At 47.1% G+C, this 15788-nt stretch overlaps 1 protein-coding gene across 6 annotated transcripts in view; it reads left to right on the forward strand.

Moving 5' to 3' along the window:
• Positions 1-1423: 1423 nt before the first annotated feature.
• Positions 1424-15788, forward strand: part of LMX1A (LIM homeobox transcription factor 1 alpha) — a 165505-nt gene continuing 151140 nt past the window's right edge. For 2 of the 6 annotated variants that reach the window (XM_085022547.1, XM_085022545.1), the window contains exons 1-3: positions 1915-2065; positions 2558-2655; positions 4910-5096. In XM_085022547.1, coding sequence (XP_084878673.1) covers positions 2580-2655; positions 4910-5096 — 263 coding nt within the window. In that variant the 5' untranslated portion in view covers positions 1915-2065; positions 2558-2579. Of the gene's footprint in view, positions 1786-1914; positions 2066-2361; positions 2656-4909; positions 5097-15788 lie in introns of those variants that run through there. The other 4 variants (XM_013988077.3, XM_013988078.3, XM_085022546.1 and 1 more) reach the window with 4 other exon arrangements.

The following is a 15788-nucleotide window of genomic DNA, read 5'->3' on the forward strand; positions in this document are numbered from 1 at the left end:
ACATCAGAGAAATCTCCCAGCCCTGCTAAGTCCCCCAAATGCATCTGAAACTATGGATAAAACTCTTTGTTTTGCCTCCCTCACAGGTTTGTTGTAAAGATCAAGCAAAACATGTATGTGAAACTGCCCTGAACAGTATAAAGCAGCAATCAAATGTAAAGCATTAAACTCTTTGCCCTTTTCCCTTGCTTCTCTAAGTGATCTTTGGTGTTTTGCTTGTGCCTGCTGTCAGAAAGTACTTAAAATGGGGTCACTGCCTCTAAGCACATTGGAGCAAGTGCTGCCAGCCCTTTTTCTTTAAAAATAAGGAAGTGGTCCTGTCCTTGGAGCAGGTAATAGAAAACGTTTGCTATGTGGCATCTCCTCTGCTCAGGTTCACCTTGCCGATGTGCACAGAAATTACAATTCACTTCTGTTCCATTCAGGAACCGAGGGACGCCCAGAGAACCCCATTGAACTGAACCTACCTGTAGCATTCAGGTGCCCTCCGTATTGTTTTCCTCACCTGTAATATTGGGGTAATAGGTCTCCACCTCACAGGGTTTTTGTAAAGATGAAATGAGTTAACTATGTAACCAAGCCTGGAACAAAATAAATGTTTGATAAGTGTTAGCCAGGGTTGTTTTGTTTGTTTGTTTGCTTGTTTGTTTATTTGAATTGAGCATGCACTTGGGCTCCGAACGGTGCTACCCTCTTGAGATACACAGAAAACTTTCTGCTCCTGCAGGGGCTACAGTTCCATTACCGGAGGCTGAGGTTAGGAAGCGTAGCGAGTTAATATTTTCCCCAGACAATTTGCTCCCCTAAGAATGCCCCCTTAGCTGACTTTCTGCACAGTATTATTCTGAGAGCCCCTCTAGTTTCTACTAGGAGTCTGATTCAAGCTCTGGCCTTGTATCCCATGGCATCTGCATATCCCATCGGTGAGCGGGTTTCGAACTGAAAAGGCGAATGGGTTCGGAGCCTAACAGAAGTTGGGAACCTGTGGGAAACCCGGGTGAAGGAGAAGGGTTTTCTGTAGCTCGGAGCCGCAGGGTCCCACAGCCACGAGTGGCAAATAGCTTCTTGGCTTTTCCCGCAGCCCGAGTGAGGTTTGCGGTGCTTTTACCTCTCGCAGTGGTGGAATAGCTGCCGGGAACCGGTGTGCCAGCGCCGCAGCCCAGGTGGCGCAGAGGGGGCGCGGGACAGCCGGCGGAGGGGTCAGCGCGCCCGGTGGTTGCAGCTACACGTGGAGGGGAGGAAAGTTTGCATGCCCGGGAGGTCGAAGCGGCTGAGGGGCGCACCCGGCGGTGGCCGTGAGGTGGGCCGCGCCGCCAGGCTGGGAAGGGAGCACCGCGGGCCCTCCACGGGACGCGCTCCCAGCCCCCTCCCTGCGCACCCCACCCCTTCCCTCTGCCGCGCAAGCAGCGCCGCGGCCCCCGTCAGAAGCGGCCGGATCCGCCCCAGCCAAGCAGGGCCCGACTCGCACCCAGGACCCTGGGCCTCCGCCTTCCCTCTAGCCTGGGAGAAGCATCCGGCCCTCCCCTCCTCCCGAGGAGCGACTCGGGCGGGCAGGACGTCCCGAGAAGGCCGCCCGCCCGCGGCCACGTCCCGGCCCGGCCCGAGCGCGCCGAGGAGCGGAGCCAGGGGCCGGCGCTCGCTCCGGCTCCCTCCCGGGCGCGCCGGAGCCGGGGGCGGCTGCTCTGGCTGCAGCCTCGAGGGCCTACGCCTCCCCCGGCCCAAGCTTCCCGCGGCTCCCGGCAACTTCATTCGTCTCCTGCCACGGGGAGCAAGCTCGCCCATCAGGTAAGGAAGGCTGCCTGTTCCTAGGCTCCAGCCCGGGCGGGCGTGTTTCTGAAAGTTGATTTGAAATGCATCCAAGAGTGAGCAGGGCCAGCCGCGGCTCCTCCCCGAGGCGACTTCGCTCCTGCAGACATTCCCGGCACCGGCCGACCGGCGGGAGGACCTCCCCGCGAGCCCCGCACGCCAGCTCCCGCGCGCCCCCAGCAGATCCCAGGGCCCTGAATCCGGGAGCTGGCGGGACGCTCTCCAGATCGTTTAGTCTGCCCCTCCGCGGTCGGGGCAGGTGAGGGACGCATCGCGGCGGGTCTAGGCGCGGGCTGTAGACCTCGTAGTTACGCGTGTCTGGGCCCGGCCCCGCGAGGGAAAGCACCCACTCTTTTTATCTCCAGCTTACCCCAGTAGCTGGGTTCCTGCAGAGGCATCCCTAGGGCCCCCATTAGTATAAGTTGGGGCGGAGTCGTTCTTGGAGTGGGAAACCTGGGGCTGGGGACCGAGTGGGAGGGTGGGGGGCAGGGGAAGGAGAAGCGCAGTTGGGGGGCGGAGGCCTAAGTACTTAACGCGTTGACTTCGAGTGAAATCAGATCAGTCAGAGCAGTTCGCTGTGACTCGTTTCTCTCCTCCCATCCCACATTTCTCTTGGCTGGACTCTACCCTCTCAGCTCGTTCTGGTCATCCTGGACATTCCCTCTGTTTTTTTCCCAAGAGTGCGGCGGCTGCGGGCGCCGAGTCCCAGACGGCACCGACGCCAAAAGCGTCGTTTCCTCTCATCTACCAGGTTCTCACAGCCCGGCCCGAACATGCTGGACGGCTTGAAGATGGAGGAGAACTTCCAAAGTGCCATCGAGACGTCGGCCTCTTTTTCCTCGCTGCTGGGTGAGTGTTCAAGCCGAGCGCCTCGGGCGCACCATCTTTCTGCCTGGCCCCAGCTCTGGGACCCGGTCGGCGATAGGGGAGCTGGCGCCCCGCGTCATGCACTCAGTTGAGCCCACTCCCTGTCTATCCGTCAGTCCCTGTGGGTCCTTCCTACCCTAAACTGACAAGCCGCCCCAGGCCTCAAGCGCCAGGGCACCGAAGTCCCCAAAGCCGCGAGGGGCGGGCGAGCTTGCTCTGAGGCATTTGAGTGGCAAGTGATTAAAAATACCCAGGGCTGGTTTTTAATCACAGAGCTGATCGACGTCTCATAAATGCCGCCTTCTTCTCGGAGGCTTAGGGATGAGCATACACACCCGAGGCCCAGAGCACCCAAGTTTGAGGCGGCTTCTCGCCTCCACCAACTCCAGCCCCAATCTCAGCACCGCCGAGAGGCTTTTCCGGGCCGGTGGGCAGCGCTGCGCTGGGATTAGCCCTCTCGGCAGGGCCCTCCTCTCGGCTTTAATTAACTAGAGACGGATCGCGGATTCTGCCGCTCTTTACCCCCTCTCCCCCGGTCCACCCAAATCCTTCTCAGCGACCACGGAGGAGCAGCGAGCCCAGGGCCACAATCCACACGCGAGACTAACCGAGTTGAGGCCAGAGATTCCCACTCCCTCCTCTGCCCTCGATGCTTTTCAAGTTTGGTAAATTGGTGTTTTCATTTTTTTAGCGGGAGGGTTTTCCGTTTTGTCATTTCAACCTCTAGCCCCTTTCCCTCGCTTGGAATGCTAGAGCAGAGTGAAGGCTGAGGATGAGATGGTAGGCTGGAGAAACCAGACTCAGGGAGGAATCTCCCCAGATGAAACGAAATCGTGCTCAATGCGTTCTCTTCTTGCAACCGCCCTTTGGGAAACTTCCCAACTTAGTACATCCTTGGAAGAACCAGGGGACCAGAGTTGGCCCTGACCTGTCACAGGGTGCTCGTGCACTTCTGCATTCATTGGGGCATTGCCACTGGCCCTGCGCATCCTCCCAGGCCCACCTCCACTCCCTGCACCTGGGAGGTGACCCTGGACATTGAGACAGGGCAGAAAAAGTAGAGACTATTTTAAAGATCTCGCTGCTTCTAGCCCTCCGCGCCTGCAACCCCAACGTGACCAGCCCACTCCTGAGCCGGTGGCCAGGTTCCCTAAGGGGAAAGCAACTGGAGTGTATCAGGGAAACTGGGAAGGGTCAGGCCCTTTGGGACACCATGCGCAAAGGTATTGTTATAGAAGGACAAGGTCTTCTTTAAATAGATGTGAAATGTGATGACAAAGGCGGCAGAGCATCCCACCACCCTAAAAAAAAGTGTCCCCTGTCCCACTCCCAGAAACTAAAGGAACAAATCTGACACAAGTGCAAAGGGAAGGACAGAAAGGATTCCCTTTTTAGCAGAGTTGGTTTGAGTGTTTGGGTTCGGTTTCACCCTGACGCGTGGCTGCTGAGCTTGCCTGATTCCCGGAATCCTGGCCAGACTCTCCCCGGCATTTCTGAGTCCTGCTTCTCCCCGACCCCTTTTTTTTTTCTTCTCTCCATTTTGATGCTTCTTAATTATGGAAAACAAACAAACAAACAAACAAAAAACAACAAACCTGTTTGCAATCTGCCCCTGGCCGGCAGTTTGGGATTCATTGATTTGAGCAACACTGTGTTTGTCCAGGGCGAGACTGTATTTTCTGTTTGCATGGGACTTTTTAGGGAGCAAAAAAAAAAAAAAAAAAAAACAAACCAAAAAACAAATTAGTTTTTCCTCAAAAAAAAAAAAGAGCAGAATTATCTTTTAGCAAAAGACGAAACCAAACGAAAAAAGAAAATTCTTTTTACACACTCAGTTTTAATAACAGACAATAAAGACATGCATAGTGAATGATTTCATGATTAGGTTATAAACCTGGGAGTGATAATTTATTCCTAGGTTAATTTTACTAGATGTGCGCACGTTTGCGCGCATACCTGGGTAGGTCTGATAATTAAAGGCCACTTATTGATTTCTACCGCCTCCCCTAGTAGAATTTAAACCTTCTCACATAGTCCGTGTTTATCAGAAACGCCATTTGGTTTGGTTTTCCTCTGCTCTCCAAATGTCGGCTTGATTGTTGAGCAGGGGCCTTCCCCGGGTGAGGGGCGCGGGAGAAATCCGTGGGTATGGAGTGATCCATAGTGGGTCCGGGCTGGGTTTCGCCGGGATGCTGGGCCGGCGCCGCTCACCGGCCAACGTCTGTTGCTGCTATAGGCAGAGCTGTGAGCCCCAAGTCTGTCTGCGAGGGCTGTCAACGGGTCATCTCGGACAGGTTTCTGCTGCGGCTCAACGACAGCTTCTGGCATGAGCAGTGCGTTCAGTGTGCCTCCTGCAAAGAGCCCCTGGAGACCACCTGCTTCTACCGGGACAAGAAGCTCTACTGCAAGTATGACTATGAGAAGTAAGTGACCGCGCCTCGTAGCGCACCCCACACACCGCATCAGCCTGGCGGGCGCGGGAGACTTTGCCCCTCTTTACCCCCTCATTTGCTTCTGGAAGGCGCAAGATGCACACGCGTGCCTAGAGATGCAGGTGGACATTCACCCCCTCCTGTATACCCTCTGGGTAGCCGAGAACCGCGCGGTTGCGCACAACCACCGTGGAAGAAGCGCGGGAGATGGCTCCCTCTGCGGTCTGCTAGCTCAGTTTTCCCGACCTGGTCATTCCTGGAGGACACTCCTTTGTGGGCGCTCACACCCCATCCACCTAGTGTATCCCCTCCCTATTCACTGGGGTGCCCTTGGGGGCTGCCAGTGGCCCATCTCTCCTCCCGAGATCCCCCTCCACCTCACCCACCTGTCTGCGCCACCAGGGCGCTTGTGCGCAGAACTGAGGCTGTGCTGATTCCAAAGCTTGGGCCCCCGTGCTTGTTCCTCCTTGGCTTTGTCCGCGGGGATCCTGACAGATTGGGCTCAGAAAAGGCGCTGCGGACCCTCTGTGCTCCGAGGCTCACACCCGGTTTGCTTCCCCTCCACCCCCAATGTTCTCTCTCCACCCCCTTCCCGGGCTTCTCTAAAACCCTGGGGTCAGGGGCGGTAAGGCCAGAAGTTGGAGCTTGTCCTGAAGCCCAGTCTGCCATCGCCCTCCGCCTCTTCCCTAATTCCCCTCTGGGCAGGCATTTCTTTCACGAGGCAGGTTCAGTTCCTTCCCGTGGAGGTGAACTCTCTGGTGTGTTTTGAGGAGAATTAGGAGGCAGGTATTTAAGAGAGTGGATTATTTTGATTCTAGATGTTTGTAATGCAGAAAGCCTGGATGAGGCTGAGAAGTGGGTGTTTGAAGGATTTCCTGGTCCGGAGTTGCTTAGTAGAGCTAAGGAGAGGGGAGTTGCTTTTCCTGGTCAGACTGACTAATAATAGGGATGCTGACTTAACAGAGCTGTGGAGGGTATTGAAGCAAAAAAAAGGGGGGGGGGGCTGAATCCAAGGCCTCCGTTTTTGGTATATGCGATGAATTGCGCTTGGGGAACATTTCTGCATTTGTCACTGGTGAATAAAAAGGACAGCACTATATGGGGATAATCAAGGGAGGGTTAGTGTTCATGAAAAGCAGTTCCCATCACTTTATTAAAAACACACAGTGAAAGGAGGTGTGCAGGCAAAGCCTCAATTTAACAAAAAGCTCCAAGAAAGAATAGAAATCTCTTCTTTTCTGATTTGCTTGGGCTGTGAGGTTAACTAAAACCTGACAAAGCAATCAGATCCAGTGACCATATACACAAAAATTCTGCTGTGCACACTCCTTGGCTATAGGATACTTGAAATTTACCCCCATGTGGATAGAATCCTGGGCATTTGGTTTTGTTTTGAAAAGATAACTTTCCATTTTTTAGCACCAGAAAAGTACATGTTTGATTTTGGATGAGCTGGGCAGTTCAGAAATACAGAAAGAGGTGAAAATGTATGACCATCTCCCTAAGTGGTAATTATGGTTTAACTTTTTTTTTTTTTTTAAGAAGATATGCCTGTATCTGTTCTTGATTATTTACTGGTCTAGTGTCTGAGCAAAAAGTGCAATTTTTAGGTTATTAAGCAGATTTTTGCCCGCAAAACTTAAAGTACCACCTTTGGATAAAACTTCTGGTTGATTGCTCGTTTTTTTTCCCCCCTCTTGCTTTTCGTCTGAAGGTTTGGGGATTGTGTCGACCCAATCTTTATCTTTGTGCTTATAGATTACTGAAATGTCCACATCCTTCAGGCACAACACTAGCAAATTCAAAAGTATGAGAGCTTAGGAAGGGATTTGGGTTGTGAATTTCTATTCTGTTTGTGAAAAAAAAATCACGAATCAAAGAAGGCTTAAGGGTCAACACAGCTGTCTGGCCAGTCAAATCTTCTTTAAGGAAGTCAGGCCGTGTCAAGGGGAGAAGAAACAGTTGTTGTAAAGTACTTAACACAACAATGTCCCCTCCATTTCAGCCTCCCAGGTTTGGCTCAGTTTGGGCTTATTAGCCCACTAGGGTCAGTTCTCCCCGCACAAAGCTATTTCTGCAAAGGGAAAATTGCAGGGATCAACTTGCCAGCTGTTGGCCAGAACCAAGAAGATTTTACAGAGTACTATGAGCTGCATTGTTCAGAGAGGTGTTGATGTTACAATGAGGGTTTTTAAATGTTGATTTTTTTACATATATTTTGGAAACACAGATGTCCAAAATGGAGTTGGTGGTTTCTTTCGTGCACTGTCAGCACTTGTCTATGCCCAGTGCCTCCATTGTTTTTTTAGATTAATTTATTCCTATTTCTCTCCTCTATCCCCTGATCCCAATCCCATTCTTTTTCCAACAAAATTGGGCTTTTATATGTTTGGTAATCTTACTGGCATTAGTCTGTGTGGTAGTTGCTGTAGGAGAGGAGGAGGGTGGTGGTGGTGTTGGTTTGTTTGTTTTAAAATTAGGCTCAAGACAAATTCCTTTATTCAACAAGCTTTTCGAGCTTCTCCAGGGAAGGCACTGGGCTAGGTGATGAATGAGAAAAAGTCTCAGAGCCTGCCTTCAGGAGACTTATAGCCTAGCACTTTTCCCATCTATGTTATCTTAACTATGGAGTATTTCTCAAACTCCTCCTCTACTTAGATTGCAGGATTAAGTAAGTGTTGAATGGGAGCTGTCTGGAATGACCAGAAATTTGTGAAAATAACTGCGCTTTTCTCATTGGACCTTTTTAAAAATTTGAGGCCAAGTCAAGGCAAGTGGAGAGAAAAATAAGATGGAAGTTAAAATGTTAGGATAATGATGGTGGTAAAGCATGTAGCACTTCATAGAAAATGAATAGTCAGGCAATGCCCTTGTTTACACAATTCATGGAGTTCAAATGCTATTTTTAGATATTAAAATAAAACAACATATAGCTAATGTACAGTCTTCAGTGAAGGCCATAAACATAATATTAACCAAGTGAGTTTATCATATTTATGTTAGACATTTGTATGTGCATTTCTGGCCATTGGGCAGGTTTGCATTTGAATTATTAGCTACCTCTTCATGGTGTCAGGCAGTCAGTTAAAAAGTGAAAATTCTACACTATCCACTAGTTGTTACACCCTCTTGATACCAAACACCAAATTTGTCTAATTTAAAAAAAAATTGAATTGTCAGTGGTACCTTAAAAACATACAGCCATTCATTTGAAGACTTCAGGGTGCTTTTTTAAATATTTGTCACATATACTGTGACACTCTTAGGAATAATTTATCTTCTTATCATCCAAAACAAAGCAATGTTTAAGGCTGGCATGTAGAAAACTGATTTATGAATGTCCAGAAATTAAGAGCTGGAGGTGACCTTTATTGTTTGTGACATGTCATCGAAGAAAAATAGCTAGCTCTGTGGGAGGGTACATGTCCAGAACTGATGAGCAGGCACCGTGTTGTATAAAACATCAGGCTGCCCTAGGTGTGAATGTTTAAACATTGGACTCACCTGTCTTTAACGTTCCTGAAAGTTAGCAGAAAAACAAAGTATTTTTCAGCCTAGGGAATTTCTACTTACGTCACTGTTGTTTCCTATGTAACTGAGTCTGCCGGGATCTGGTGAGTTTGGAGTTTTCCCTGAAGTTGTTCCTAAAAAATTCCGTAGTCGGACTTAAGTTGGAGACGGAAGAGGCTGCTGAATAACAAGAATGTGGTAATACAATAGATAATTAAGCCTCTGGAAGAGACCCCACATTTAAATCAAGTTTATATGGTTTCTTTCATGTGCCTGGTGGCTCGGTGTGTTGGGCAGGGCCCTCTCCCCTCACATACGAAGTTTATCATTATCCCTTAGATTGTTCTGGACATCCTAGGAGCAGTGTGGGATAGTATTGCTGTCATCAGGGCTGCTCTTATAACATCGTAACTCCCCACATGTCAGCAAATCACTGGCCTTGGGAAACCTTCTCTCAGAGGGTCGGTCCATGTTTTCTCCCCCCTTTTTTGGAGCAGACCAATTTTTCTTAAGAAGGGGACTCCAGTGGAGCCAAGTGCATATCCCCCACTCAGAGTTTTCCTGGTATCTTTCTTTTTGACCTGCCGATTGGCAGCCCTAAGGAAAAATGGTTGAGGTAATGAAATCTGTTAGGCTTGATAATGAACTAATACTGCATTTTATCAAGGTAGTGTAGGATGTGTGTGTAGGGAGGAGGATTAGTTTGCTCTTATTACTGTGACATTACTTGGAGTTCAGAATTGGGCATCAGTTCCTCATAAAAGAAGCCCACAGATGAAATTACAGAGGCAATTGTTAGGTTTTTTTCCTCTACTTTATCTTCTGTTGGCCCCGCTCCTGGCATAATAAAATTTAAAGAATATAAAAATCAAACACAACTAGGTAATAAATTGATGTCTGCATTAAATTGCAGGAGGGCTTAGCTTGGGATAAGCACTGTCCACAGACTGTGGCTGTGTTTGTGTAGGCTGACTTATCTCTTTTTTTTATTTAGAGGGTGATTGGAAACAGTCCTTGTTCAGAGGTGTCTTCTCTTTTTATATGTATTGGTCCCTAGACGGGACTTTCTGAATCTCAGACTTAAAATGTTGAAATCAAATTAGAGAGCAGGAGGAGATATTAATAGTATTCTGGGAATTAGATATGATCATTGCTTTCCAGAGTAGGCTTGTGGGGTTCTTTTGATCCTTAGCATAAATGGAGCACATTGCAAAAAGTTATTGGATAAATAACTTTGGTTTTTTACATACTGTAGAGTTCAAGGAATTTGTCATCTACCGGGCTAAGGAGTTGCTTTTGCTATTTAGATTTCAGTGACAAGAGCTTTTCTGATAGCTTTTTTAGTTTCATTTTTTTGTATTTATAACTTTTGTGTCACCCAAAATATGGTTACTAATTTGAGAGAGCCCTCTTTATTGTTGCTTTTTAATTCTGAGAACTTTTTGGAGTTAATGAGTAGGTACTATTTCTCTAATGAGAACAATTCTGTTCATTCAATTATCAGCTATTTATTTTTATGGTCAAAGAAATTGTGTGGGTCCTAGTGAGGAAATGGACAAGGATTTAAAATACTCATTATATTACCAGAAATTGGTTAAAGCTTCTGAGAGTAAACTCATATACAAAATGTCATTGTTGTATTATCGAGTTTGAAAAACCAACATTGAATCACATTGACTTGACTGTTCAGCATAGTTGTATAATACTGGGAATTGAGCCCTGGGGTAGAAAATGCAATCACACCTACCATGGAAAGATTTAAAAATAATTTCTGCCTTAACTACAGAAGCTTAGCTTTGCTTTAATGCTTTTCAAAAAAAATTTTTTTTTAAATATCTTTTTAATGTGAATGTTTAAATGATGGGAGTTCTTGGTAAGCCATTTATTTGCAGGGCGGGATAAGGAGGATTGGAGGCTGTCTGGGGCGGGGAGTGTGTCTCCCATATTCTGTGCAGAAGCAAAAAGATTCCTAAAAGGGAGAGCTCTGTCCTGTTGCCAGCATGCCTGAGGCTTCCCCCTAGGAATGAAGGCCCTGTAATGTTTTTCTGAAAGTTTCTTAGCGGATGTGCAGAATAGTGTTGCCAGCGGCCTTTTCAGATTCGGTTTGGGGAAATTGGTAATTTTAGGAGCAAAATGTAGAAAAGGTTCTGGAGAAAAGAGGCCTTTTTCCTCCTTGTGCCTGTTTTCTGGAACCGACGGGAAATCAGTTCACCTCACGATTTAGGTTTTCTCCTTCATCTCCTCAACGCGCGTGATGGGGGATGTTTTAATCAATTTATTACAATTAGCATTAGTTATGTCATCATTGACCATTGTCAGCCACAGCTTTGTGTCTCTTTGTCGTGTATTAAAGGAAACCCAGCCAACAGTGTTGCTGAAATGAAGCGAACACCTTCCAAATGTCAAATTGTTATTTTGGTCAAGCACAATTATCTGTCTCTATATTTTTAACCAAGATGAAATTAATAAAATTGCTATGGCCCTGGCATTAATTAGCAGGAGGCTTAGAGCTATATCAGCTAAAAAGGAGGTGTAAACACTGTAATCTTGCTGCATGTTTGTTTTCACACTCCTGAAAATAAATAAAATGAGACTTAGGACAGGGATTAAGTTTCTTTTGGCATTAGACGGCAGATGCAATTGGAATGCAGCAGAAACACTGAAGTATTAGTGAAGACATTACGGGAGGAATAAAACTGTGCCCTACATTGGTTTCCTACCTTCTGGGTTGTCTTGGTCCCATCACAAATAGCCCCATCTGGGTAGTTAAAAAAGGATTTTTAAAACCCACCCCAGTGCTGTATTTTTCAGTGATGAACCAAGGCAACCGCATCATCCGTAGAGCTTGTCACCTGGCTGCCATGCTTGGCTTAGCTAGAATTTAATGAAACCTTTGCCAGATTCCCCATTATTGCACCATAATGACATAACAACTAAAAATACAAAATGGACTGTGCTTTTCCCAGTCGGTAACCAAAGTCACATGAAAGAGTTAGGTCTCTTCCAGCCTTTCAAGATTCCAGTCGGGGGATCCTATTTTTGGATAACAGTAAATGTGTCTGGCTTTTCCAACACTCTAGGCCTCCAGTGTCTTGCTACCCTGTTAGATTTGTATTTTATCGTCTTTCCCCTCTAATGGACAAGCCCTGATAGATATCTGGCCACTGTGGATTGGACCCCCTTGGGACAGTTATACCCTGTTCATGTAGAAAATATCGTTGACATCCAGCATCACTGAGAATGGATCATCTGACTTTACATCTACCCCACCCCATTCTGCCCCCTCTCCTCACTCCCCTATGTCCTATGGAATTTTGTTAACTTGACTTTTGCAAGCATAAGATAGTGCTTAAATATTATCTCATCAACTGCCTCATTTTTTTTTCAAAGGCCAATCTTATGGACTGTTGGTCTTCATTTTTTTCACTTGGAGGAAACAATTTCATCTTTCAGATGCACAAAATAATGGGCTACCCAGTTATGGAGCAGGGCCCAGCTATAATAACTGGCGAAGGGGTGTTATGCTCAGGTTTGCATGATCCCATGACCACAGTCTTTGGGTGACCAGTTAGGGGCCCCTGAACATCTTTCTGAGTATGCCTGGCACATTTATGGATGCTGGGTTATGTTCTCCTACTATAGGTGGGTGTTTTTGAGTGAGTCAGAGAAGCATCTGTGTCGGATGTAAACCAGTAAACCAGAACAAGGCATCATGGGGTGAGAAGCCTGGCTAGCATCAACTTTTTTTGCTGCTTCTCTGGACATCACACTTCTACCCGGAAAGAACCATCTTTTCTCTCTCTTGAGCATCAGGTTCTGCTGCTGTGAGAAGGGGTCCTTGGAGCAGCCTCTTTTTCTTGCCCCATCTGGCCCCTTCAGTTACACCGTGGCCACTCCTGGACCCACAGTTCCCTTGCCTCCTCCCCACCAAGCCTCAGGAACCTTTAAAAGGATTTTTCAAAACAAAACAAAACAAAACACCCCCTCCTGAACTCCAGATTAGCCTCTTAAGCTCATTAAAGTTCCTTTAAATACCAAAATGTTGGGCTCCTGGGGACTATCCCCCAAACCATATTTTCATTCTTAACATTGTTGTCATTCACTGTGCAGCAGATTAAGGCCAGCTCCCTCTGGGCCCAGAAACGGTCCCCTCTCTCTCTGCAGGAGGGTCCCAATATGTCTTTGTTTGAGAACTCGACAGCCTGAACCTGAGTAGAAGCTAATGCCAGCTTGGCCTGGGCCCCCAGCACCAGGGTGGAGAAGGTATTGATGTCGCTGGGGACAGTTTGGGGCCCATAGAAGGGAATGGGCAGGTGAGTGAGGCAGGTGTGGCTTGTACAGTTTCTTGGAGCTCAGTAGTAACTGGACTCTATCCCAGTCATGGGGGAGAATCAGGAGTGGGTGAGATTTAAAGGATCTTCAGGAGAGTCAGAGTGGCTTTGGGATCCCTTTGGATGGGACCCCATAGAAACACCAGGGCCGAGTTTCTGTTCAGCCTCCAGAGGGGCTTGTCGCCTTCCAGAGGTGGATTTTTACAGCCACACCTGCCTTTGCTTGATGCTCTCTCATTTATGGGCCTGGCCTCCTTTCCAAAGGGCCTCTTTAATACATCGCTCCCCCCACCCAACCCCTGTCATTTCAGGCTTCCTTCCTTAAAGGGGGCTCTTGGGGAGAGCTTTTTGGTTTTGACAGTGGAACAAATCCTTTTTAACATAACCATCGAGAGTTTCCTCCCCTGCTGCTGGCTCCCCACCACCCCTTCTCCTCCTGCCCCTCCTCTTATTATCGCAGGGATTCCCACTGTGCATGCACACGGTCCCCAGGAGTCATGCGCTGTGACGGCCACCATCTTGCCAGGGGTGAGGGCCCCGATCTTCAGAGACAAAAGTGTCACCATGGTTGTGCCTTGGTGGCTGTACGCTGAAGTCAACTCTGGAAATTCAAAGGGGAAGAACATCCCAGGTGGCCCCTTCCTACATGTGTTTTTGTTTGTTTGTTTGTTTGTTTTGGCTAGAGCGTTGCTTGGTCTCTGCACTTATCTTTCCCCTGGGGTGCTCTGCCCCTGGAAGCCCTGAATTCAACCACAGCACCAGTTTTCCAACCCCATTTGCAGGCTCTCACCTCAGCCTTGCCTTCTTGGTTGTCTTATATACTGAACCCATCTTACGACCTTTTAAATTTCAAATTATGTTGTGTGCAGGCTAGAGCCTGCTCTTTGCCAGCGGTCAAAATGGGGCAGATATTATGAAATAATTGACATAGGGATATATATGATAATGTGGTGTTCTTCCAAAGGTACTTTTTAACTGGAAGGGGTTCCAATGAAAGGAAGGACTATCTGATGATATGTTTTCAGGCCCTAGAATGGGACCAGCAAAGATGGTCATTTTAGGCTGAATGCAAGTATCACTTTGTAGGACACGTCTCTGTTTGTGAAGCTGGCCCCGATGTCACGCCCACTCATTTTCTTCTGGGTTTTATCTTCTTTGTGTTCTGTTATTGGTTGGGATCTTCTGTTTTAAAAGGCCATGTCCATAGATGGAAGGGGGTTGGACAGGTGGATATGAATGGTCTGGGCACTTTACAACTCTCTCCATCCTGAAAAAATAATTGGAAACACATGTCCTACTGTCAAGAGATATCCAAGCCACAATTTCCTCATCTATACAAGGGACTAGAATAATAACAACCTTATAGGGTTATTGTAAGAGTTAAATAAGATAATGAACCTTTTGGTGAAATACAGAGAACTCTGCAGACTTGGTATTATTATTGTTGTTGTTTTTAATATGAATAGAAAAATACATATTTTTAGGAGCTGTTTACAGTAACTCAACACAGTCTAGTGGTTAAGAGCATAAACTCTGGAGCCAGAGTGTCTGGGACCAAATCCTTGTTCTGTTGCTCACTAGCTGTGTTACCTTGGGTGAAAGTCATGCTTTCTCTGTGTCTGTTTCTTCTCCCTGAAATGAAGATAATCATGGTACCAACCTCACAAACCTCCAGTTATAAGATGAGCACTGAGGCTATTATGTACAATAGGATACATATGCTTAACATTGCTGTATGTTATATATGAATCCTTGTCACAAGGAAACATATTTTTTCCTGTTTAAAAAATTTTCAGCTATAGGAGGTGATGGATATTTACTTAAACCTATTGTGGTAATCATTTCATGATGTGCGTAAAAGTCAAATCATGACGTGGAACATCTTAAAGGTATACAATGCTCTATGTCAATTATATCTCAGTAAAACTGGAATGAAAAATTGTACCAACCTCATAGGGTCATTTTGAGTTGACATTTATAAAGCATGCAGATGAGTGCTTGGCTTATAGAAAATACCGTAAGAGGGTGTGTTGGAAAAAAAATGTATCAGGAGTTCCCACTGTGATTCAGTGGTAATGAACCTGACTAGTATCCGTAAGGACACAGGTTTGATTCCTGGCTCCATTCAGTGTGTCAAGGATCCAGTGTTGCTGTGAGCTGCGGTGCAGGCCGCAGATGTGTCTTGGATCCAGAGTTGCTGTGGCTGTGGCGTAGGCCTGCAGCTCCAGATCCCATTTTACCCCTAGCCCGGAAACCTCCATATGCCATGGCTACGGCCCTAAAAATAATAAAAACAAAAGTATATTTTTCAATTTTCAAAGAGCCTTCACAGACATTATCTCAATTGGACAGCAATCACAACAATTTAGAAAATTAGATGAGAAGAGGGTGTCTTTTCCTTAGCATTTCGTAGCCGAGGAGACTGAGATTCAGAGAGGCTAAGATCTTGTCCGAGGTCATGCTGTTGGTAAGGAGAGAAGCTGGGTTTCTCTCCCCGGCCGCTGACTCCTGGTCCAATGGCCTTTCCACTAAATCACACCATCTGCTCCTTGAATTCTGGTGTTCACACCCCGGTGAGATCACAATTCTCAGTTTGTCCTGTTGAACCAGCTCTTGGAAAACAAGTCCCCACCTGCTAGATACTTGAGCTTTCCGGCAGGCTTCCGATGGTCAGCTGTTTATATATTCCGTGGTTTTTCAAGGAAGTTTTTTTGGATTTGGGGAATGCCTGAGTGTGTGTGTATGTGTGTGTGTGCAAGCCGCAAGTGTACACTTATCACTCCTGTTTATCAAACTCTTGCACAAGTGCAAAGCCATCCTTCTCATCCTTCCCATCCCATCC

Source organism: Sus scrofa, chromosome 4, assembly GCF_054392235.1.
Source record: "Sus scrofa isolate SSC_HxYL_T2T_F1_AM1 chromosome 4, Sscrofa_HxYL_maternal_Yorkshire_Landrace_v2.0, whole genome shotgun sequence".
NCBI classification, from domain to species: domain Eukaryota; kingdom Metazoa; phylum Chordata; class Mammalia; order Artiodactyla; family Suidae; genus Sus; species Sus scrofa.